Source organism: Thermobia domestica, chromosome 18 (assembly GCF_964235325.1).
Source record: "Thermobia domestica chromosome 18, izTheDome1.hap1.1, whole genome shotgun sequence".
Lineage (NCBI taxonomy): Eukaryota > Metazoa > Arthropoda > Insecta > Zygentoma > Lepismatidae > Thermobia > Thermobia domestica.
In genome coordinates, this window is record NC_137471.1 from 538,428 (window position 1) to 565,073 (window position 26,646).

General features: G+C 36.0%; 1 protein-coding gene across 1 annotated transcript in view; it reads left to right on the forward strand.

Moving 5' to 3' along the window:
* Positions 1 to 1,247: 1,247 nt before the first annotated feature.
* Positions 1,248 to 26,646, forward strand: part of LOC145674956 (CD151 antigen-like) — a 54,795-nt gene continuing 29,396 nt past the window's right edge. Inside the window, exon 1 of the mRNA XM_081745254.1 lies at positions 1,248 to 1,722. Within this exon, the coding sequence (XP_081601380.1) occupies positions 1,660 to 1,722 (63 nt within the window). The 5' untranslated portion in view covers positions 1,248 to 1,659. The remainder of the gene's footprint in view (positions 1,723 to 26,646) is intronic.

The window sequence follows — 26,646 nt, forward strand, 5'->3', positions numbered from 1 at the left end:
TACGAACACAATGACGAGCATTTTATTCAACGTCTATAGATGTGCAAGTCCTTTCACAATATTCCAATATCAAACAGGTTTTAAATTGTGTTATTTCACATCTTCCGCCCATTTGTCATGACATGAGAGGATTCTGATATCTTTTAGATGCCATTAATAAAAACTTGGCATAAATTTTTAGGTACTTACACACTAATTTTAAACATAAATCTATAAAACGAGAAAAGAAATCTTCGAGTCGAGACAAGTCATCTTTTCGAGACGAGATTTTACTAAATTTATGAGACGAGATGAGACTAGAAAACGTTATTTTTCGACTCAGTTACACTCCAGTTAATGAAATGAAAAATCTTTCAGTTTAACGTCCTACGATTATACAGGGTGGCCCAAAAGTAGATATACACTCCTGCATTGATCAAGTATAAGATTCTAGCTTATAGGTTTATTTGCTTCGGCTACTCCGAGCTTAAGATATAAGTAAAAAGACATTAAGAATGAATAATAACGAAACTAAGTCTATCTGATAAGAAAAAATCTTTAAATCTTTAAGTTTTACGTCCCACGCTTACGCCGGTTAGGCTAAAGGAGACGGTGATGATGAGAGATGAGTGAAATGGTGGAATGAAGAAAGTGAGAGGAAACGGGAGAACCCCGAGAAAACCCACGAGCGCGGTGTTTGTCCACCACAAAGTCCACACCGCGCGAGCTGGGATCGAACCGGAGGTGAACGCTCTACCACTGAGCCACCGCGCCCCCTACTTGATAAGAAGTGAGATAAAAAGCAATGAGTTGATTAGTACGGGACTGTATACCTACTTTTGAGCCACCCTGTATTCTTTAGGCCAAGAGAGACGACGACTAAGCCAAGCGAACTATGATGGAAGAACTAGTGGAATGAGAATGTGCCCGAAACGGGAGAAACCCCGAGAAAACCCACTGATAGGATGTGGTCCACCACAAGATTACTTGGTTGAGGTTCGAACTAGAGACCATGTGTACCAGAAGTAAGTGCTCTACTGCTGAGCTACTGTGCCGAAATGAAATCAATCCTGTAATCACCCATTACGAATTCCTCGTACCAAAGATGTGTAGGCTAACAATACAACCAAAAGGAATCTGTAATCTAATATTTTATGCCATTGAATCAATTATATTAAACAATAAAGTTAATTTTCGTAAAGACAAATCTTTACTGGTAACTTTGTGAGTTTTGAGTATGAAACACTGACGCAATTGTCCCAAATCTTCAAATACCGTGCATAAGAAACTATTACATCACACCGTAGGCCGGCTAGAAAACAAATTTCGAAGATTAACGAGATATGAACCGTATATCACAAAGTTTTTTGATGTAGTAAGGTCAATACTAATCATTACGCCAGGAAGTTATGGAGGCGACAAGACCTAAAAAGCCCATCGTGGAGCTAAATCCAGCATGAATACCGAGAGACAGAAAGGTGTTACGCGTAAATAACACGAGGTTTTTGCCAGTTGGATCAATATTTAAAAGAGTAAGGTATAACAAACCGTTCTCCTGTCGAGTGAAGCCATACACGTACTCCTGCAGAGGAAAGAAATAATTGAAAGAACATAAAAATAGTTGCTGAGTCTTCTTGGGTTGTCGTGACGAAGTTGCTGAATAAGGAATAGTGAGTCAAAATGGACATTTGTGGGTTACCAATTCTCAAATATCTTCTTATGTTCTTCAATGCAATTCTATTGGTAAGTACTACAACACGCTATCCTTTAATTATTCTTGCACTTACTTAATTCGAATTCCTTTCGTGCTGTATAAATCTGTGTGTACAAAGTGTTTTCAGAAAAAAAAAAACTCATGACGAATTTATAGATCAGTGACGACCATACCAAATTATGATGCATACATGGGGGCCTTTTTTTTAATTTTCCGCTCTCTTTTGGCTGAGGCAATGGTTCGGGTTTTTTTTTTTTTTTTTTTTTTTTTTTTTTTTTTTTTTTTTTGCGAGGAGGTAATGCACATTTAAAGAGTTAATATTACAAACTGGGAGAGCACAATGGGCAAAACTAAAGGGGAAAAAAGTCTTCAAAAGTTTTCTACTCGCAATATATACTTTTTGACACGCAAGTTTAGCAACCGACGGCGTGGCAGAGTGAGTAAAGTGTGCAGTTCACATGCAAAGGGTCCTGAGTTCGATACCCGTTCGAGTTAATCCTTGTTTTGTTTTTTACTTTAACTAATAAACTAAACATTTGTAACTATAAATAAAATATTAATTCACCATATGTTTATAAGAATAAAACAATAGAAAGTTTAAAATCACTTGTAAAATCTTTCAATGTTCCATGTTAACTAACAAGAAAATTCAATCTATTCCGTAAATATACTGATATCACGAGTTGTATTATGGTTACGATAGTCAACGGCGCCGATTTCTCTGTAAGTTTGGGGAGGGGGCATTCATAAAAAATGCATACAACAATACATGTAACAATAAAAAATACGTATTCATAAAAATACATGGGGCCCACATGAGCTTGGGGAAACGCCCCCCATGATCGGCGCCCTTGACGACAGTCGTTGTGTAATAAATGTTTTTGACGCTTGGTGTCTACATCTGGTGACAATGTGCGATTTACAAAGGAGTTGAGGGGGGAAATCCCCTTTGCTAATACTGGATGTTGCTATAACCAAAGCAGATTTCCCCCTCATTCCCCTTGTAATTCTCACACTGTCAACAGATGTAGACACGAAGCTTCAAGAACATTTTTTACACAACGACTGCAGTAAGAATAATATTTACGGAAGAGATTAAATTTTGTTCCTAGTTAGCAAAGAATTTACAAGTGATTGAAAATTTCTATTGTTTTATTCATTATAAACAAATGGTGAATTAATATTTTACTTATAGTTACAAATGCCTACTTTATTGGTTGAAGCAAAAAAACAAGAAAAAAGGTTTAACCCGAACGAGAATCGAACCCGGTGCCCTTTGCACTGAGTCAAAGGTTCTTCTCACTCTGCCAGGTCGTCACTTGATAAATTTGCACGTCGTACGATATATGCGTCAAGTAGAAAACTTTAAGACTGTTTTTCTCCGTCATGTTTACCCATTGCGCTCTCCCAGTTTGTAATATTAACTCTTTAAATGTGCACTAGCACCTCGCAAAAAGTTCACTTACCAAAGTGTGCCTTCTCCTTGTAAGTGAATCTTTGTAGAATCGTGCGTATTCTTCCTACGTGTCATGTGTATTATCCAAATAGAGACCAAGGTATGAACATTTGAAGTTTTGAGGTGTTTCAGTTGAACGTCACACGATTAGGCTAAGGGAGACGTATGATTAAGGCAAGTGAATGATGATGAAAGAATCGGTGGAATGAAATGTGGGAGGAAACGGGAGCATCCTGAGAAAACCCACGGACACGATGTTGTACGAACATTTGAAACTACCTGCATATTTTAAAATAATCGGTCCGACACCAACGGTCTTAATGTTGGCAAATAGGCTTGGAAGCAGAAATATTGAAAAATAAATAATTAGAAATAAAAATAATAAAAGCCAAATCTTAGGGACCGCGGTGGCTCAGTGATAGAGTGTTTGTCTCTGGCGCGTGGATCTCGGGTAGTTTTGTACACGATACGAGAAGTACATTTATAAATTCAAGATAGGGATGCGCACGAGACGAGTTGAGACAGGATTTTCCTGACAAAATTTGAGTCGAGACACGGCTCTTCCAATAGAGAAATATACATTTTTCGAGTCGAGACATCAATTTGACAGCACATTTTCGAGACGAGACAGGCACAAATCTTGTCTCGTGCGCATCCCAAATTCAAAACTAGACGATAATTTTCGACTCGACCAGACGAATAATGACAATCTCGAGGACGAAACGAGAAATTTAATAAATCTCGTAGGCGGCACTAATTCACCCAACCCTTAGTTTTAGTATTACATAATTCATGCTATACAAACTATAAGTTGATAAAATGATTGCACGAACCAGGGGCGCATCCATGGGTGATCCACAGGGTCTAGGCCCCTCCCCCAAGACTTCTTAACTCGACACAGACTTCTACAATTTCTGAATAAAGTTTAGCAGAGAAATACTTGATATAAACTAAAGATTTGATCTTACTCATCACCTGTACTATTTCTATTCTAATAATAATAATCTAATTTTGCCATATTTGGTAAGAATATAAGTGTCGGAACTTAAGAATTATTTATCTTTTTTTTCCTTCGGCTGCAGAACAACACCCGTTGGATACTACATAAACATAGTATCTTGTATTATTGGAAACCCCTCCTATTGGAACTGCAAGTGTGTTCCCTTTGGTCTCGATATTGGTAGCCATATTGCAAAAACAGCCATAACAACAAACTTACATATAGGGGAGAATGGAGGAATGGCGGTCACCTAAGCAATAATCGTTATAATCTAGCTCGTAAAGCACGAAAAGTTTCCGCGATGAGTCAGTCCTATAGGTAATTCTGTCTAGTTTCTTGTGACCAATTTCAAAATACATCTCTTATTTCATTGCCAAGCTAAGAACTAAAATATGAACATACTCAATTGACCGTTATTTACCACATGATTGGACAATGGCATTTAGGGATTTCCCCATGTTTTACATATGAGAAAAAAAGAACTTCAACACCATTAAGGTTTCAAATTTATTCATTAACTTTAGAATAGTTGGGTATCTACATGGACAGACAATAAACCGCAGTTTCGCGTAAAGAAGATTTGAAAAACTACTTATTCATTCAAGTTACATATATTTTTTACTCAACACCTTAATAAATTTGAAATATAAATCTATGGGTATTGCCAAAAAAATCAAATGAATATATATGACTGGATCCAGTGGAAGTTCCTTGTTCAACTTCATCATCTCTGGCCTTTGAGTTAGGTTACACTTGAAGAGTTTTGTTTGGGGGTTGACTGTCAAAACTAATTTATTATTGTTTATTTTAATGTCGGGGAGCCCCGGTCACTGACTGCCATTACCCCATCCGTTTGACCGGGGCTACCCAAAACGCATGTTTTGAGTAAAACACAGTCAACACCAACAAACAAACAAATAAATGTAATAATTTATAGATTACTTTAGAATTACGTAAGCATAGTGTCTACCTAAAAAGTCACTTAATAAAATTATCAAATGGAATAGCATTTACAGTGTCGAATATTTTGCCTAATATTACATCAAACGCAGCGAAAAAAATCAACACGCCTTCATTTAATACCTATCACTCCTACAGTGGCGTCGCGCTCAAAATTAGTTCATCTGACAGCTGCCAGTAAGGCGCCATCATCAGATTCTATTTACGACAAGTTTTTCATGGTATATCGCCCTAACCGGGGCTAACCCTCTCTCCCCTAGTAGCGTCAATTATCCCCTTCGCTGGGTTAAAAAAAAAATGAAAAATTAGCAATATGTTCCGTTAGTCAGTCACTTTTAGTATTACTGAAGCGATTTCTGATTTTGAGAGCAAAATTTGGATTTAAACGACACTGAAAGTGTCACTCCCCAAAGACTATGGATTTCACACTAATATCGCTCATTTTCTATCGATATTTTTTTCTGTATTTTCCTTCCTCCTTCCGAAGGTGCACCGTCAAAGTGAAATTATAAAATGTATCCTAGGCTCGAACCTCATCTATGTTGAAAATTTGATCGAGTTCGGTCCAGTGTTTCAAGAGTAATTAGTCACTTTTATTTTTATTTTTATTTAAATCCGAAGAATAGATAGCAACTTCAGCTCTATCCTTATAGTAAGACATAAATTTATAACCACTTCCGGTTTCAATATACTGTGTTTCATATATTTAAATCAGGAAGAGATAGAGAGAACTTTTTTTCTTTCTTTCTTTCTTTTTCTTTTTTTCTTTTTACATGGACACATCATCCGAAAAATATATTCCATCTTTGCCTTTATTACTCCAGTGAAACCGGAAGAGTAGATCTATCACTTCCGGCTTCCATGTGATGAAGTCTAGGAAGTTTAGAAGTCTACGATATGACACGAGACTTACTTGATTAACTAATCGTGATATTGCATGGTTTTTACATGGTCGATACATATTCTTATCAATTTTAAGAGAAACACTTACATTTGGCAACAAGTTAGGTGTTTGACAAGGAGAAGGCACACTTTGGTAAGTGAACTTCAGGGCCTTTTTTTTTTTTTCTTTCTTTCTTTTGCGAGGTGGTAGTGCACATTTAAAGAGTTAATATTACAAACTGTGAGAGCGCAATGGGCAAAAATTACGGAATAAAACCGTCTTAAAGGTTTCTACTCGCGCATATATCGTACGACGCGCAAACTTAGCAGGTGATCGCGTGGCAGAGAGAGAAGAACTAGCGACTCAAGTGCAAAGAGTCCTGGGTTCGATTCTCGTTCGAGTCAAACTTTTTTTTTCTTTTTTTGCTTCAACCAATAAAGTGGGCATTTGTAACTATAAGTAAAATATTAATTCACCATATGTTTATAATGAATAAAACAATAGAAATTTTCAATCACTTGTAAATTCTTTTGATATCCCATGTTAACTAGGAACAAAATTTAATCTCTTCCATAAATTTTATTGTTACTGCAGTCGTTGTGTACAAAATGTTCTTGAAGCTTCGTGTCTACATCTGTTGACAGTGTGAGAATTACAAAGGGAATGAGGGGGAAATCTGCTTTGGTTATAGCAACATCCAGTATTAGCAAAGGGGATTCCCTCCCTCAACTCCTTTGTAAAACTCCCTCCTCATCTGTCACCAGATGTAGACACCAAGCGTCAAAAACATTTATTACACAACGACTGTCGTCAAGGTCGCCGATCATGGGGGGCGTTTCCCCAAGCTCATGTGGGCCCCATGAATTTTTATAAATATATGTATTTTTATTGTTACATGTATTGTTGTATGCATTTTTTATGAATGCCCCCCCCCCAAAAAAAAATAATAATTACAGAGAAATCGGCGCCGTTGACTGTCGTAACCATAATACAACTCGTGGTATCAGTATATTTACGGAATAGATTAAATTTTCTTGCTAGTTAACATGGAACATTGAAAGATTTTACAAGTGGTTTTATTCATTGTAAACATATGGTGAATTGATATTTTATTTATAGTTACAAATGGTTAGTTTATTAGTTAAAGTAAAAAAATAAAACAAGGATTGACTCGAACGGGACTCAAACCTTTGCATGTGAGTTGCACACTTTACTCACTCTGCCACGCCGTCAGTTAATAAACTTGCGTGTCGAACAGTATATATGGCGAGTAGAAAAGTTTTGAAGACGTTTTTTCTCCCTTATTTTTGCCCATTGCGCTCTTCCAGTTTGTAATATTAACTCTGTAAATGTGCACTACCTCCTCGCAAAAAATGGCTCCGAAGTTTACTTACCAAAGTCTGCCTTCTGCTTGTGAGTGATGTACTGCCCTCAGAATTGTGAAATATTCCATTTGTAACCATTCATAAGCTTTATGACTACATTGCACGTCGCGGGGCTGCGGTACCTCAGTGGTAGAGCATTCACCTCTGCTGCGTGGGGTCCCGGGTTCGATTCCAGTTCCAGCCAAGTAAACTTTGTGGTGGACGAACACCATGCTCGTGGATTTTCTGGGGTTGTCCCGTTTCCTCCCACGTTCTTCATTCCACCATTTCATTCATTTCTCATAATCACCGTCTTCTTTAGCCTAACCGGCATAACCGTGGGGGTACGCAAAACTTAAGATTTCATTTCATTTTTTTTCCCCCATTGTATGTCGCGTCAAAGCTATTCTGAGGGCAAAAACAGGTGCAACGCCATATTTACATCGTCAGATGCACTTCTTTTATAAATGCTTCCACTAAATTGGCAGGTATCTGTATGCATTTCTTTTAAATCAAATCAATATTTTTGTTAGTAGTTTTTCCTTTGTAAACCCATCATATTTCTTGTATTACACTTTCTCACTGCTAAGGATTGACATAGCAATAAATAAATTGCACGAGTTAAATTTATTGGCATCCTTCCAAGAAAGCTGTAATAAATTGAGAGAAAAGAAATGGAAATGTGGCCTGTTGAAGTTTCCTTCGAATAGCGTAAGTACACTTCTGTGAACTTCTGTAGATGTTAGAATTATGATAAGAGAGAAACACGCGAACACTTCTTTAGCAACAAGAAACAAATTTTGTACCTTGACCTTTCAATGAGATTTAAAAATAGATATCCGCCGTCGTTTTTACTTATCAGCTTTTCTAACGTTGAACAAACAAATATTTGCATTTGATTTGCTGAGAAATTCGAATTAGCTGCCATATTCCATAATGGTTTGCGTCAAAGCAAAACCAAATTTTGCGAGTTAGTTTATTATAAACGGCATAGAAGAAGATACAAGTACTTTTTTGCAACTTTTGCGTTGCGTTGCGTTGCTATACGCAAAATTATGCGAAGACTTGTACGGAATGTGGCCAGTAAGACTAATTTAGACAATGCTATATTAGCGTTTAACATGTGAATCTAAATTCTTATAAGTAGTTTTCAAGGTAGTGTGTACTTTTCGTAAACCTATGCACCAGAATTATCACGCCACTTATATTAAGATAAAACTAATGGCGAACTACATACTCAACAACTCTTCCTATAATCGCACTAGCAAGACGGCATTATAAGATATGGTTAATGACATATTGCTCAAATTTGCAATGAACTGTTCAATTTTTATTATATTATTGTATACTAATCGATAGATGATATAGAAATAAACAAAATGAGATACTTGAGGATAAATTGTGATCGAGAAAAAAACGGGAAATGAGGATAAATTCTGAGGAAAATCGAGAAAAACAAATGTTTGAGTCGTTAAAAAGTATGCCATCCTTTGCTAATTATTTTGCCCAAACGGATTCTGTTCCGTTGTCAAATATTTTGCCGAAACAGATTCCAATTATTTTTCCGAAACAGATTGTACTCCGTTACCAATTATTTTGTCAAAACAGGTTATTATGTTCCGTTGCCAATTATTTTGCCGAACGATATTGTGTTCCGTTGTCAATTATTTTGCCGAAACATATTGTGTTCCGTTGTCAATTGTTTTGCCGAAAGAGATTGTACCCTGTTCTCAAATATTTTGTCGAAACGGATTGTGTTTTCTTCCCAATTAATTTGCCGAAAGAGATTGAGTAAAATTTTCTACATACTGCTATGCAAAACAAACAAGAAGAGACAAGAGTAAGGAACGGCAGAGAAAATCAGGGTAGGAAACAAGTTTGTGGGTATATCTAAGAAGATTCAAGAAAGAAGACTGGAGTGGTATGAGCTCTAATGAAAAGAAGAAACGACTACGTGGTCTGAAGATTGATGGCAATGGAACTAGATGGGAAGAGAGGTATTATTGAGATAAAGAAAGAGATACACATATAAGTAGGTATGACTTCCAAGAGAAAACTCTAACAGGGCAAGAATTCCAGGGTAAAATATTATGGAGACTATGAGAAACGCCGACCCCGCTTAAGTGGGAAAAGACGGAAAGAAAGAAGAATATAGCAACATACTTTCGCAACTGGCATATTGTATTTATTGCTGTTTATCTTGTCGTAAAAGTGATACCGATACTTCCAACAGTGACACATTGTCCTAAAAGTGATGCGCACACTACTTCAAAGTTTTAACTTCCTAGATTCATTATCACAGAAACACCGCACTAAACTTTCTCGTTCCTATTACTTGAACTAAATCATGTTCTGCAGCTGTTAATGAACCATTTTGTTGTGAAATACAAACCAAATTCTACTAGGTGTTTTATTAGAAATCTTCACTCAAAGGAAAACTCTTCTCCAAAAAGCAGATACCCCTTCAAGATGTTTCCATATAAAATAACTTATGCCATATGTTAGGGTTATTAATGAAATATTTCTTTGTAAAATAATAACAAAATCGTATGAGCCATATTTTACAAAACTGTGAATTAAAATAAAAAGGACCCCAAGAGTAAGCCGCCCCTTGCTCATATTCTTATCAAAGTGATTTATGGAACATTAAAGAATAATAACGGAATATTTACTTCTAAAATATGAACAAAATCGCCCGGGTCCGTTTTGAAAAAGTAGTCTGTAAAGAAACTGGCCCCAGGTAATCATTTTAGACAGTCCTGGAGAACGTCTAAACCGCATTGAAATGAGAAAAGTGTTTCCCCCTTCCGCAAAATTCAATGTATATTTGGTTCTCAAAGAGGATTTTTAACCCCAAGGCCACTCGGATACACTCCTATACATATATAAAATTGAGCCTCATTTATGTTTTTTGGCATGAGCCGCCACTGATTCAGATCCACTACTTGGATTTGTATTCGAGGCAAGTACCCCCACTGGGAATCATAGGTAGGCATCCTGATGTTATGCTCTGATGGTGTTGGTCCTCATGAAGGCCCATCTGAGCTTAGTCATTATCAAAATCAATGCGTATTAACTCGGGAAGTCCAACCGTCATCCAAGTTTTGGTGAGAATCACATGAGTGCCATCAGTTATATTTTTTTATTCAAAATTTCTTGATTTCATCGAATTCAAACCCAACTTCAATTGCCAATAACTCGAAATTATAGATCGATACACCATCATATGCAATATTATGTTTGGATATGAACAAAGGTCGTCAACGTCTTTCACCATCTCAAGTTTGGTCAAGATATCGAACGCGATTTAGTAAAATTTCTTCATTTCACTAAGTCTAGACGCAAATCCATTGGTCAATAACTCGAGAGCCAATTGAATGCATACTAAACTATTTCATGTACCTCACTAACGTACACTCATGTACAAAATTATTGTCACATGTCTATAAATATATTGTTGTAGGAATATAATTTGATAAGGATTTCGCCAGGTATTTCTTATAACGTTAGTATGTATATAATTGGCAAAGACATGTGTGTGGCAAATTTCATGTCAAAAGAGCAGTAAATAAGAACAATAAAACGAGAATAAAACTTTCTTCTTCATTTAGCAACATTTTGTTTTATTCATTCTAATTTTCGTATTTTTAATTCTTTTCCTACGAAATATCCCACAAATATACATTTCCCGACTACACACATAGTATCAGTATTAAAAGTACCCTGTAAAATCATTATCAAAATATATTCTTACAAGAAGACAGTTATAGATATGCGAAAATCATGAGTGGACATGAGTGTACACGAAATCTACTACTATGTCCAATTTAGTCAAGATGGGATTAATTTGGTCGATAGCATTTCATGCATAATATTCTTTCACTAAATCCAACTTTAATTTTGATGACATGAACGATTCAGGAACTAAAAGCGTGCTTATATTTCATATGCATACTAAACTCGTCAAGTTCTATCACCATCCCAATTTTGGTTACGATTGAATGAATTTAATCGATCGCGTATCTATCACTAAGCAAATTTGGTTAAGATTGGATGAGTTTCATCGATCGCGTATCTATCACTAAGCAAATTTGGTTAAGATTGGATGAGTTTCATCGATCGCGTATCTATCACCAAGCGAATTTGGTTAAGATTGGATGAGTTTCATCGATCGCGTATCTATCACCAAGCGAATTTGGTTAAGATTGGATGAGTTTCATCGATCGCGTATCTATCACCAAGCGAATTTGGTTAAGATTGGATGAGTTTTATTGATCGCGTATCTATCACCAAGCGAATTTGGTTAAGATTGGATGAGTTTTATTGATCGCGTATCTATCACCAAGCGAATTTGGTTAAGATTGGATGAGTTTTATTGATCGCGTATCTATCACCAAGCGAATTTGGTTAAGATTGGATGAGTTTTATTGAACGCGTATCTATCACCAAGCGAATTTGGTTAAGATTGGATGAGTTTTATTGATCGCGTATCTATCACCAAGCGAATTTGGTTAAGATTGGATGAGTTTTATTGATCGCGTATCTATCACCAAGCGAATTTGGTTAAGATTGGATGAGTTTTATTGATCGCGTATCTATCACCAAGCGAATTTGGTTAAGATTGGATGAGTTTTATTGATCGCGTATCTATCACCAAGCGAATTTGGTTAAGATTGGATGAGTTTTATTGATCGCGTATCTATCACCAAACGAATTTGGTTAAGATTGGATGAGTTTTATTGATCGCGTATCTATCACCAAGCGAATTTGGTTAAGATTGGATGAGTTTTATTGATCGCGTATCTATCACCAAGCGAATTTGGTTAAGATTGGATGAGTTTTATTGATCGCGTATCTATCACCAAGCGAATTTGGTTAAGATTGGATGAGTTTTATTGATCGCGTATCTATCACCAAGCAAATTTGGTTAAGATTGGATGAGTTTTATTGATCGCGTATCTATCACCAAGCGAATTTGGTTAAGATTGGATGAGTTTTATTGATCGCGTATCTATCACCAAGCGAATTTGGTTAAGATTGGATGAGTTTTATTGATCGCGTATCTATCACCAAGCGAATTTGGTTAAGATTGGATGAGTTTTATTGATCGCGTATCTATCACCAAGCGAATTTGGTTAAGATTGGATGAGTTTTATTGATCGCGTATCTATCACCAAGCAATTTTGGTTAAGATTGGATGAGTTTTATTGATCGCGTATCTATCACCAAGCAATTTTGGTTAAGATTGGATGAGTTTTATTGATCGCGTATCTATCACCAAGCGAATTTGGTTAAGATTGGATGAGTTTTATTGATCGCGTATCTATCACCAAACGAATTTGGTTAAGATTGGATGAGTTTTATTGATCGCGTATCTATCACCAAACGAATTTGGTTAAGATTGGATGAGTTTTATTGATCGCGTATCTATCACCAAGCAATTTTGGTTAAGATTGGATGAGTTTTATTGATCGCGTATCTATCACCAAGCGAATTTGGTTAAGATTGGATGAGTTTTATTGATCGCGTATCTATCACCAAGCGAATTTGGTTAAGATTGGATGAGTTTTATTGATCGCGTATCTATCACCAAGCGAATTTGGTTAAGATTGGATGAGTTTTATTGATCGCGTATCTATCACCAAGCGAATTTGGTTAAGATTGGATGAGTTTCATCGATCGCGTATCTATCACCAAGCGAATTTGGTTAAGATTGGATGAGTTTTATTGATCGCGTATCTATCACCAAGCGAATTTGGTTAAGATTGGATGAGTTTTATTGATCGCGTATCTATCACCAAGCGAATTTGGTTAAGATTGGATGAGTTTTATTGATCGCGTATCTATCACCAAGCGAATTTGGTTAAGATTGGATGAGTTTTATTGATCGCGTATCTATCACCAAGCGAATTTGGTTAAGATTGGATGAGTTTTATTGAACGCGTATCTATCACCAAGCGAATTTGGTTAAGATTGGATGAGTTTTATTGAACGCGTATCTATCACCAAGCGAATTTGGTTAAGATTGGATGAGTTTTATTGAACGCGTATCTATCACCAAGCGAATTTGGTTAAGATTGGATGAGTTTTATTGATCGCGTATCTATCACCAAGCGAATTTGGTTAAGATTGGATGAGTTTTATTGATCGCGTATCTATCACCAAGCGAATTTGGTTAAGATTGGATGAGTTTTATTGATCGCGTATCTATCACCAAGCGAATTTGGTTAAGATTGGATGAGTTTTATTGATCGCGTATCTATCACCAAGCGAATTTGGTTAAGATTGGATGAGTTTTATTGATCGCGTATCTATCACCAAGCGAATTTGGTTAAGATTGGATGAGTTTTATTGATCGCGTATCTATCACCAAGCGAATTTGGTTAAGATTGGATGAATTTTATTGATCGCGTATCTATCACCAAACGAATTTGGTTAAGATTGGATGAGTTTTATTGATCGCGTATCTATCACCAAGCGAATTTGGTTAAGATTGGATGAGTTTTATTGATCGCGTATCTATCACCAAGCGAATTTGGTTAAGATTGGATGAGTTTTATTGATCGCGTATCTATCACCAAGCAAATTTGGTTAAGATTGGATGAGTTTTATTGATCGCGTATCTATCACCAAGCGAATTTGGTTAAGATTGGATGAGTTTTATTGATCGCTTATCTATCACCAAGCGAATTTGGTTAAGATTGGATGAGTTTTATTGATCGCTTATCTATCACCAAGCAAATTTGGTTAAGATTGGATGAGTTTTATTGATCGCGTATCTATCACCAAGCGAATTTGGTTAAGATTGGATGAGTTTTATTGATCGCGTATCTATCACCAAGCGAATTTGGTTAAGATTGGATGAGTTTTATTGATCGCGTATCTATCACCAAGCGAATTTGGTTAAGATTGGATGAGTTTTATTGATCGCGTATCTATCACCAAGCGAATTTGGTTAAGATTGGATGAGTTTTATTGATCGCGTATCTATCACCAAGCGAATTTGGTTAAGATTGGATGAGTTTTATTGATCGCGTATCTATCACCAAGCGAATTTGGTTAAGATTGGATGAGTTTTATTGAACGCGTATCTATCACCAAGCGAATTTGGTTAAGATTGGATGAGTTTTATTGAACGCGTATCTATCACCAAGCGAATTTGGTTAAGATTGGATGAGTTTTATTGAACGCGTATCTATCACCAAGTGAATTTGGTTAAGATTGGATGAGTTTTATTGATCGCGTATCTATCACCAAGCGAATTTGGTTAAGATTGGATGAGTTTTATTGATCGCGTATCTATCACCAAGCGAATTTGGTTAAGATTGGATGAGTTTTATTGATCGCGTATCTATCACCAAGCGAATTTGGTTAAGATTGGATGAGTTTTATTGATCGCGTATCTATCACCAAGCGAATTTGGTTAAGATTGGATGAGTTTTATTGATCGCGTATCTATCACCAAGCGAATTTGGTTAAGATTGGATGAGTTTTATTGATCGCGTATCTATCACCAAGCGAATTTGGTTAAGATTGGATGAGTTTTATTGATCGCGTATCTATCACCAAGCGAATTTGGTTAAGATTGGATGAGTTTTATTGATCGCGTATCTATCACCAAGCGAATTTGGTTAAGATTGGATGAGTTTTATTGAACGCGTATCTATCACCAAGCGAATTTGGTTAAGATTGGATGAGTTTTATTGATCGCGTATCTATCACCAAGCGAATTTGGTTAAGATTGGATGAGTTTTATTGATCGCGTATCTATCACCAAGCGAATTTGGTTAAGATTGGATGAGTTTTATTGATCGCGTATCTATCACCAAGCGAATTTGGTTAAGATTGGATGAGTTTTATTGATCGCGTATCTATCACCAAGCGAATTTGGTTAAGATTGGATGAGTTTTATTGATCGCGTATCTATCACATCCCATTTTTTGTTAAGATTGGATTAGTGTTGTTGATGGATTATCTATCACCATCCCAATTTCGGTTGAGATTGGATAAGTTTCGTTGATCTCGTATACGCTTTTGGTGTACGTGGTGGGAAAGGAATTCTATTTCACCATCATTCGCTTCTAATATTTATTCGACTCCTTTAACCTAAAAGATTTAATCGTGGGACGTTAAACTAAAGAATATCCTTCTGATATTGGTTTTGTTTTACAGAAATCAAATGAACAACAAAAAAATCATAATTTAAAATAAACAGGAAAGATAACAATTGATTTGAATAAGAAAATTTCTTAACATCCGTTTCTTTGTGTTTGCTTTTCTACATACTTGTCTTTTAATTCTGTAAACACCCAGAGAGAAAATCAATGACATGCTTATTGATATCCGGAAACAACAGACTGTGCGTGAGAACAAAGGCTTCATTCTTCACATACAATAGATGATCGCAGCATTAATGTTCGATCGACAACAAACTACATATATATGTCCTTGTGCCACTAATGTAAAACAACAACCATAATCACCGAGCGTCTCGGAAAACCAATATACTAAATTGTGAGGGTGGGAATGGCATATTTCAACTGCTTGTCGCCACAAAATCTGGTTTTTCGGATTTTAGAAAAAACAAACAAACCAAGTTTTGAAAACTTTCAAAAAAGCTTTTTTTTTTCAAAGCAAGTTTCGTTTTCTATTAAAAATCGGTTTCAAGTTTTCAAAACCGGTTTCGGCTTTCTATCAAAAAAACAGTTTTTCTTTAAAATCAGTCCTGTTTTCTATCAAATCGGTTTCGTAGACAAACTTAACCGGTTTTGAAAAAGGTTGAAATGTCAGTTTTTCGGTTGTTTATTTTTAACAAGTTTAACGGAACAATTTATTTATTTATTTTTTTTTTTAGTTTAACGTCCCGTTCTTCTGAACGGAATAGTTGACACTGGAAAACAATATTATAATGTACCACGTGCTTGTGTTTATAAACAATCACACGTCCTCCTGTTTCTAAACATCAACCACATATATTTTATGATGCAATACTACACCTCACGTTGTATTACTACAAGAAGCAGACACAGGGCACCAGCACCACTTACAAGTCACATGACAAGGGAGCAGCAGCGCCATCGCCGCCCAGAGAGCATATATAATGAAAAGGATTCAACGGATAGTGACCAGTTTGTGATTGATCTCTCCTCTAGCTTGTATGGAGCTCTAGGAGAAACCCAACCTCAGTAGCTTAGCCTGTTTCGGGGCTTTGAGACTCTTAATCCCCTCACTGCGGAGCATTAGGGTTTTCTACACACACTATCTAGCTTGATCGGAGCTGTGTAGAGATCCTGCTTCAAGGCTGTAAAGTCTCGATCGTTATACATACCTGGGAAACATTTTGATGAGAGACGGTAACGGCACCAAAGAGATCAGGTCAAGAATTCCATAGCCAAAGAGGCATTCAAGAAGGAAAAATCATTCTTAATAGCAGGTTTAATATTGGAAAAAACTGGTCAAGTGCTATGTATGGAGCATTGGACTGTATGGTTCAGAGACTTAGACATTAAGAAAGTTAGAGAAGAAATATTTAGAGAACTTCGAAATGTGGTGTTGGAGGAAGATGGAGAAGATGAAGTGGACGGAGAGAATAACAAAGGAAGATATTTTAAAAAGGATAGGAGAGAAGAGGGAACGTTTAGCCAGCATCCTTCATAGGAAGGCCGATTGAATTGGAAATATCTTGCGAAGAAATTTTCTGGTTCATTTCCAGACTCTAATCTAACTGCCTATTAGTCCTATTAGGGAACTGCCTATTAGTCCTATTAGGGAACTGCCTATTAGTCCTATTAGGGAACTGCCTATTAGTCCTATTAGGAAACTGCCTATTAGTCCTAATTGCCTGCCTATTAGAGAACATCCTATTAGTCCTAGGAACTGCCAAGAGAAGGAATACTTGATAATAATAATAATAATAAATCTATTCTTCCCTTGAAAAGAACAGCATTGTTCATTATTTATTCTACTCATTTCTTCTTTATTATTTACTAATATTTTGCATAAATATTATTCTTCCGTTGCGAAGAAACATCTGGAGCAATTTCAACCAAACTTGGTAGACGTATGTCTTATGTATTACAATCTGGAAGAAAACAGTGTGTGGATAAAACATACATAGCATTCCTAGAAGATCGGAATAGAGCGATATGTAAATGTAATAAAAATGTCGTATATTAATATCAAATTCATAGCTTTCGGGTTAGTTGAGATGAATAGTGACACTCCTGAAGCAGTTAAAATCATACTTCAGTCCTATTGTCATGGGGTGAGAAGAGGTTAAAAATAAAATGTACAAAATAACAGATTAGTGTTGAAATCCATAGTTTTCGGAGTAAGTAAGGTGATTGAAGGTAGTCACGTGACCGGTAAAAGACTGAACCGTTTAGAATTAATTTTGAAATAGTTGTAATGGCCTGTTCTTCACGAACCATTACATAATTATTTTGTTACGAATTATTAATTTTTTTATGAGGTCAATTTTAAGATGAAGCTTCTTCACTTCAACTTGTTTTAAGTTGAATGTAGGTAATAAAGTCTTTGCTCTGTATCATAAAATTCTAAAACTAATTAGAAGACAAATAACTAAAATTTACTTCAAATGTTTATGTCGGACAAATTATGCATGGAACTTTCGAAATAAAACAATAAAAATCGATTTCCCTATTTTTAAGTACAAGAAGATATTATTTTCCTATTTAATATTGAAATATCTGGATTTTTTGGTCATGTATCGTGGCAGACACAAGTCATTGATCAGGTAATGGCGATTGCTTTGAAACAAATGCAGAGTATGAGAATGAAATCTGTCATATCTGTAGCTTCGTGTGGAGAAGAAACAAACTTGTGAACCAAAGGTTTAAGAACAACGCAAGTTATTAATATAAACTATGCCGAAAATTATTGAATTATATCATCATAAAAGAAATACAAAAGACGTTTTGAAGCGAAGAAATATAACATACAACTTCCCAAGCGGAGGCAAAGAAACCTAACGTAACCAGGCTAAAGACGATTCACTTACCACGTAGTGCTCGTGGTTCAATGGTCAAGGCGCTCGAGCAGTAATTTGGAGGTTCTTGCATCGAATCCAACTCGAGCAAGTATTTGGTTTTACTTTAAGATTTTTGATGGCGATTAATCGGCGATGACATACGTTTTATTATACTCAGATATTTGAATACGCGGATATTTCAATACTTGAACTATCAAATCTTCAGGAATAATAATAGTAAATATAATAAATTAATAATAATAATTATCTCGTAGAAGATTAAACGCTAGGAGCTTATTATCGCTCAGGTCATACCATTACAAGCAGAAACGTGACATTTGGCAAAAAATATTTCGGTTTTCTTTAATGTTGCTCACAAGAAGAGGAATTTCTCATCTCGTTTCTAAAACAAAACAAAAAAATCGGGATGAGAATTAACATTTTACATTCGAGACGGGACAAGACTAACTCAAATTATCGTCTCGCTTTGGAGATGAGAATCGAGACGAGGCGAAAAGTATCGTAAAAATTTCTCGCCTTATCTCGATTCTCGAAATAGTGTATGTCACTCTTTAAGTAGCAATTGCTCTATAGACTGAATCTTATACGCTATTTTCTTTCGTCGAGAGCTCCTAGAAAAACACTATTGTGTTGATAAACAATCTTTGGCATGAGTTATTGGCATGGCCATTCCCTGTCGACGAGTTACCTGCAAATCATTGCGTTTTATCTTGCATATTTATTAATCTCATCGAATATGGAAGAAATATGATTCCCTTGTTAGAAATTTTGCAAGAGAAAGTTTCAACGGAAGACTTTGAAACTCCTGCAGTTATGTATTAGTACACTTACGACTACAAAATATACAGATATTAGTTCTTCCTGAACTAGAGAAGTTTGAGAAGGCACCACCAGATCGTGATGATGGGAAGAAGTGAGGAGACTGAAGAAACATATTTTATTGTTACAGGAGTTAATTCAGCGAAACAACTCGCTGATATACTTCAACCTAAATAAGATTGCTACAAATGATATTTTGTTGACAGTTGGACGAACATGTCACCACCTTCAGTTCTTACAAGGGAGGGTCATGAAGTGACTCCGCTGAAATCCGAAAGACATAATTGTGTTCGCATTTGATATAACTACACGAATCCCAAAATTATACGTGCCACCGGGCGAGATTTCGTGAGTTACAATATATTTTGTGATGTAAAAGCTACAAAGCTAGCAGAATAGTTTGGACGGGGTCATTTTTTCGGAAACGGTTGGGTAAATGGAAACCTCGGCGAACACGTATTCCATCATTTTCAAGTGCACACTTTTTGGGGTGAAAAGTTTGCCCAAGGGTTTCCCGCAGAATCCCAGACGGAGTCCAACTCAAAAGTTTCAAATGGCAAGGGATTAAGTAGCACATCTTTTGAAAGCTGTTGTGAAATGAAAGAAAACGTAGCAAGTCTCAACTCGCTACGACAACCCTGTGCAAAATAGCGGCGGGTCAAAATGTAAACAAAAATGTAATTGAAAGGTCCATGGCCACCCCTATAAATCGGAAACGGTGAGACAAATGTGATAACATTAAAGGACGTGTGGCATCATTTTCAAAGTGCAACGATTTAAGTTAAAACTTATTGTTCCTGGGCCCCCACAGGATCTCAGGTAGGGTCCAAGTCAAAAGTTTAAAATAGCAAAGGGGTTAAGTAGCCATCGTTTGAAAGCTGTTGTTTAGCGTCTTTGTTTAACGTTAAAATCTCTAAAATTTGAACGATACTGATGTATCACCTCAATGTTTAGTTATGACACTGGTTGTTCTGAAAAACTTGGGAAAGCTGGCAACTACCATAACAGATGAAGTACTAGAATATTTGAAGAGACGTTTGAAGGAAAAAGGTGAAAGTGTTTAGTATCCAATTTTTAGTCTGACGTCTATAAAGTTCGGAATTGTACTACCAGAACATATTGATTTGTTGAAACTTACTTTTTCCTATATCCGTCAGCTGAGGATGTATCTGTTAGTAATTGGAAAGTAAATAACATTTAATGATCAATTTGAGCAGTAGGCCTATATAAGTTATATTGGAATTAATTTCAGCAAGTTGAGAATTCGTCACGGATTAAAATCATAAGATTTATGGTTTTATTTGAAATATTGACTTAATTTGGAAGAATTCAGAGTCCTTGGTGAAGGCTTAGAATTAATATGGAGCAACGTGAATGAAATGAAAAATGAAATGAAATTTTGAGTTTTACGTCCCACGGTTATGCCGCTTAGGCTAAAGGAGACGGTGATAATGAGTAATGAATGAAATGGTGAAATGAAGAAAGTGGGAAGAAACGGGAGAACCCCGAGAAAACCCACGCACACGGTGTTTAGCAACGTGAATGAGTTGGTGCCACATCTGAAAGTAAAAAACGCAAAATTCTTCTGTAAATTGTGTACGAAAGCAGCTGAATTATTTCTCGAAAGTACTCCTTCGTTGGAAGAGGTGATATTTGTATATACTACTCATGAATACTTCTTTTTCGATCTTTATGCTACTCCTATGTCCAGTAAATTAACCCACTTTTTCACTTTCAGTCCCACAGTCTTAATATTTTGGCAATGCAACAGATTAAAGTTATGGGATATTTCGATTTTGGAGTGAAATATTTGGGATTGGGCGGAAACATTGACCTCGTTTTGAAAACACCTTCAACGTACAAAGCGTTTTAAATGGAGTACATTATCTCTTGTGTTGATTTAAAGAAGGTTGTTGTTGAGGAATCACCTTATGATGGAATAATTTAATACGGTAATTTGATCTTAAACAGGAATCTTGTTACATATTTTAGAATAGATAAAATCTTGTCAGTTGTACAGTATAAATTCATATATGGAAACAGTCCAGAAGTAAAGTATTTTTAGACTACTTTTTTCATTAAAGTACTGTAATTACAAATAAATACATTTTTAACCATGACAATTTGCTTTCATCCATACAATATGGTATAAAGCCTCGTTTCTTTTTTAGGTATTCAAATTGTCGCTATAGATTTTAAAACTAAACAAAGATGGTAATATTGTTTAGTATTAGGGAAGCTTTTTTAAAAAATCTCTTAATGTCACTTTGTGAGTTCAGTAAATGTCAGAGATGAACGTAGAGCGCGTTCTCGATCGATTAAAACATTTAGCAAGTAGCCTTCGTCTTGGGTTGCGGAATCTAACAACGGAAACATTTCCAGTTCGAAAATCTTTTAAAAGAATCTGTGAAAATAGGGAACGGAAGATGAAGTTATATTCATAAAAGCCAGAACGAATGATGATTGTAAGAAAGGATATGGAAACAGTAGAAAGGTCAGAAATGGAAGAACATGTGACTTGTTTTCCGACTTCCATTTGTGAGATTACAATCCTAAGATGACAGATGGAATCCCACTGACTGTATATATATATATATATATATATATATATATATATATATATATATATATATATATATATCTGGAAAGAAAAGTAGGACACAAGTTGGATATTGAAATGTTGAAACATCAGAAGGAGAGATATTTGTTTGAAATATAAAAGAAAAATATATCAGTTGAGAGAAAGTAGATACAGGAACAAACTAGTTGTAGGAATATTTTGAACTTCGCGAGTAGAGGTACGGTAACGTGAAGATAGCACAGCAAAGAAACATAGATTCTAGAAGAAGCTTTACAGAACTAGGGAAATGAAAGCATGGGAAAAAATGTTGCACTCAAAAATCTAAAATAATTTGTATGAAGTTGAACTGGCAATTGAGAAATGAAATTCAACAAAGACAGCTACTATACAATAGACATAAAGGGACCCCGACATTCCTATATAGAAACTTCTAAATATGTAACAAGTGACTGTCCACTGATGGAAGAATATGATTAATTATACTCAGTGGTGCTATTCTAATTTTTTTAACAACCGGTTTTCTATATACAGGGTGTTACAAAAAATTTTCACACTATTTTGAGAATCTATTCCTCACATCATAATAACAAAAAAGTTCTTATGGGCCTGTAGTCCGAAGTGCATAGTTTTGTAGAAAAAAAAAAACTTTAAAACTACATAGTTGCACTACTATACGACCGATTGTAGTCAGGTCGACATCACTGAGGAACTGGTGTGTTGACTAACGTTAACAATGTCTATCATATCTGTGAAATATTAAAATTTTTTGTTGTATTATCCAACTATGAAAAACTTTTGTATAAGTATGTACAGGACAACTTCATTAACTTGCAATCACGCACCCACTTCCAGTTTGCAGCATCAAAGTTCCAAGCTATTATTAGATACTCTTTCTACAAAACTGAGTATCTGCAAACACCACCTAGCTCATTCATGATACCTGCCCACTACTGCTTCAATTTCAATACCGGCGACAGCTGTGACGAGGCCGATTGTCCATCTTTATCGTTTTTCAAATGTGCCCACTGTTGTCTCTATTTTTGTATCAAAAACACAATCATTCTTAAGGTCCATAACAGTTGCAATTAAACAGAGGTCTCAAACCGTATTGGCCATTATTGATTTCAATACACGGTGTGCGTCAAGAGCCATACATCACATGACCCCCTTCCCGTATATTCTTCTTGCGTTAAGTCCAACATGGCGGCTTTCCAAATGTCCCCCATGATTCACATTACGCCTATTCAGTGGAGATCTACATACATTCCTCATATCCAACATTTGGCCTCAATCCCTCTACTCGTTTCAAAATTAGCATGGCATTTCTAGACATTTTCTACGTCCTATCTTCTCACTTTGCCCTCACTTATCTTCCACCCTGTATACGGTCTGCCACTAAACACCCTCTGCTTCTCTGTTTCTTTTGATGCTAAATCCAGTGCTACCAATCATTTTCAGCAATTGAATTCACCAAATCGGAATGGTCCCTTATTAGAACCATTAACATTGTTCTACGAATCCATCAACCAGTTGCATCGATTGTTACACCCATAAGTGGTGTTAGTGTCAACGTCTATTGACTGGCAAGAGTAGATGTAACGATTTCATGGATTGGTAGATCTATGCTATGGTTCTTTATCTGCGACGTTGCCACATGGTGCAATTCGTGTCTATAAACGAGGATCTGAAAAGTATATAATTATATATTTTATTTTTATTTTAACTTGTAGACTGGAATAGCGCTCTTAGTCCATGGGTGCCATCTTCAGGACACCCGATATTTTCCGCATACATATTTCCTTCCTACAATCACTTATTATATAAACTCGAATCAACATGGCATGGTGAAAGCAAAGCTCAAGGTATAATTTTCTCATGATGTGATTAATTGGTGATCTTTAAGGTAAATTTGAAATAATTTTGTTGTCATTTTGCTGGTCAGTCTTCTGTAATTTTTAAGTCAACTAAAGAAAATAATAATAATAATAATAATAATAATAATAATAATAATAATAATAATAATAATAATAATAATAATAATAATAATAATAATAATAATAAGAGCTATTATTTAAAATACACCCGGGAAGGTACAGAGTAGGGATGGTACCGAGACCGAGACTAGTCTCGGTCTCGTCTCGGTATCGTCTCGAATTATCGAGACGAGACCGAGATGGCCTTTTATATACCGAGACGAGACCGAAACGGCCTTTTATTTACCGAGACGAGACTTAGGTCAGTCTCGAAAGTCTCGGTCTCGTCTCGAATATTGATATAGACAACTATTAAGATTGACCTTTACTCAGAATTTCTTTCGTTGCTGTATTAGGTAATATGGGAAGAGTTGACTAATGTTCAGTGGTGTATTTAGGGAATAACTATCGGACTGAAGCCCCTCCCGAAATAGATTTGTGATCATTTTTTCGCATTGCACGTACAACACAAATATTTCTTACTCGTTCTCAAGCCTCTCCCGAAACAAAATCTACTGCTGATGTGTATAGTCATCTCTGTCTCTCTCTCCCTCTCTCAATATATATATATATATATATATATATATATATATATATATATATATATATATATATATATATATATACCAGCGGATCCAGGATATGATCGAGGGAGGGGCTAAACCATAGTTTGACATGTTATCCAGTGTAAAGAAAGAAGTAGGATTGAAGCCCATTTTATACAGTGTATAGCTGAGCGTCAAGGGGAGGTATAACCCCTTTAACACTCCCCTTGGATCCTCGCCTGTATATCATATCCAATATAAGTAAAAGAAAGAGTTTGTTTGTCTGTGTTTCTGCGTGCCTGTCTTTCTGATTGCCTGTGTGCGGCCTGGGGACCAGACGAGGGTCCAAGAGTTACGAAAATTTGGGTGACAAGTATCATGTCCCAGGCCTCAGACCAAGAAGAAGCGTTTTTTAAAATTTTGAATCAGGAGGGGCGTTTACCGGGACATGTAAAAGTAGTAGAAAATGACTGATATTAGTGTCGAATACATAGTTTTCGCAGTCGCTGAGATCAATGATGATACTTCCATTAGCGATGACTTTCAAAGTCAACTTCCAGTGCATGCGGGCCGTGGTTCACTTGCGGGGGAGGGGAGTACCGAGACGTAAAAATAATACAAAATGACCGATATTAGTGTCAAATAGTGTTCGCGTTTTCTGAGGTCAATGGTGAAACTCCGATCGCATTAACCTCCAAATTCACCCCCATTCAGCTGCGGGCCGGAGTTCACAGGAGGGATACCGAGACATGTAAAAGTAATCCAAAATGGCCGATATTAGTGTCAAAGTATAGTTTTTGCGGTCGCTGAGATCAATGGTGTCACTTCCATTAGCGATGACTTTCAAATTCAGTTACCAGTGCATGCGGGCTGGGGTTCATCTGCTGGAGAGGGGGTACCGATTCATGTAAAAATAATACAAAATGACCGATATTAGTGTCAAATACATGGTTTTCGCGGTTGCTGAGAAGTGATACTACCACAGGCCTTGACTTCCAAATACTGGTCCCATGCGAAAAATGGGTATTTCATCAAGTTATATATAATAGTCATAAATATTTAAAATGCTGATTTTTTTTAACATACTGTGTGAAATATGGAAGGGGAAATTATTCTAGATACTCTGCAATACCACTAGATAAACAAGCAATGTTGCCAACGCAACATAAAGTTCTAATTTCTCAAATTACACTACGTTTGATATTACATATTTCTGTTCAGTTAATTTAGTTTAGTGAGTGGGTTTTCTCGGGGTTGTCCCGTTTCCTCTCACTTTCTTCATTCCACCATTTCATTCATCTCTCATCATCACAGTCTCCTTTAGCCTAACCGGCATAACCGTGGGATGTAAAACTCAAAAATTTCATTTCATTTTCTAATTGAGTTTAACGCCTCTTTCAGCAGCGAGGTTATATGAGACTGAACCTACTGATTAACGTTGAATCTAAACCACATGAGCTCCTGCCGGGAATCTAACCCGGGTCTCTCACGCCATAGGCTAACTGCTTAGCCACGAAAGAGTTCTACATATTTCTAATTTAGATATTAAATTAAACCACAAAAGCACATATATTATTCAGTGTAACAAAGGACAATACATATCACTAACATCAACATTTTGGAGATCTCTAATAACTCAAATGGCAGGAACATTATAACACTAGTGTTGAGTAGTTTTAATTACAAGTCGCAGTTACATTAATTTAAGCAGTGTTGCGAACTTAAATAAATTGCTAAATATTGTTATAAATATAGTGCAAATAACGTAGCTAAAGTACAAAATATTTTAAAATTACTCGTAATTTGTTTTATGGTGCAAGAATGTTTTCAAAACACGATGTTTTTCATAGTCTTTGGGCTACTTATAATGTTAATGTCAAAGTTTTCGTTCCAGTAATACATGTAAAAAGCAAATTGTAACTGAAATTAAACGTAACTGGCAACTTTTCAGTAGCACTATAGTTTATTCAAGGAACGTTCAGTACCTCATTTAAACAAATACACGTGGTGATTGTTTCATTTCATTGGTTAAAGAGCCTTGGAACATCCATGCGGCAGAAGAAAATAGTTCATTGTCAAGTAAGCTGTTTTACAATATTTTTTGGTTGCTTATAAGGCTCATTACCAGAAATTCAATTTCTTTAAATCAAATAACAGAAACAACACTGTATTTAACAACTAAATTGAATTAACGCAATAAAAGAGAACACGCATGCGTAGAAAGTGGCTTTGATCCACCTTACGCGCCAGTTTACAATGTGGCCGCATGCGGGGAATATATAGAACATCGACAAGGTACAAGCACGTGTTTCTCGAAAGAAGCGCTGACCGATAGCCAATCATCTGATGACTGACGGAGTA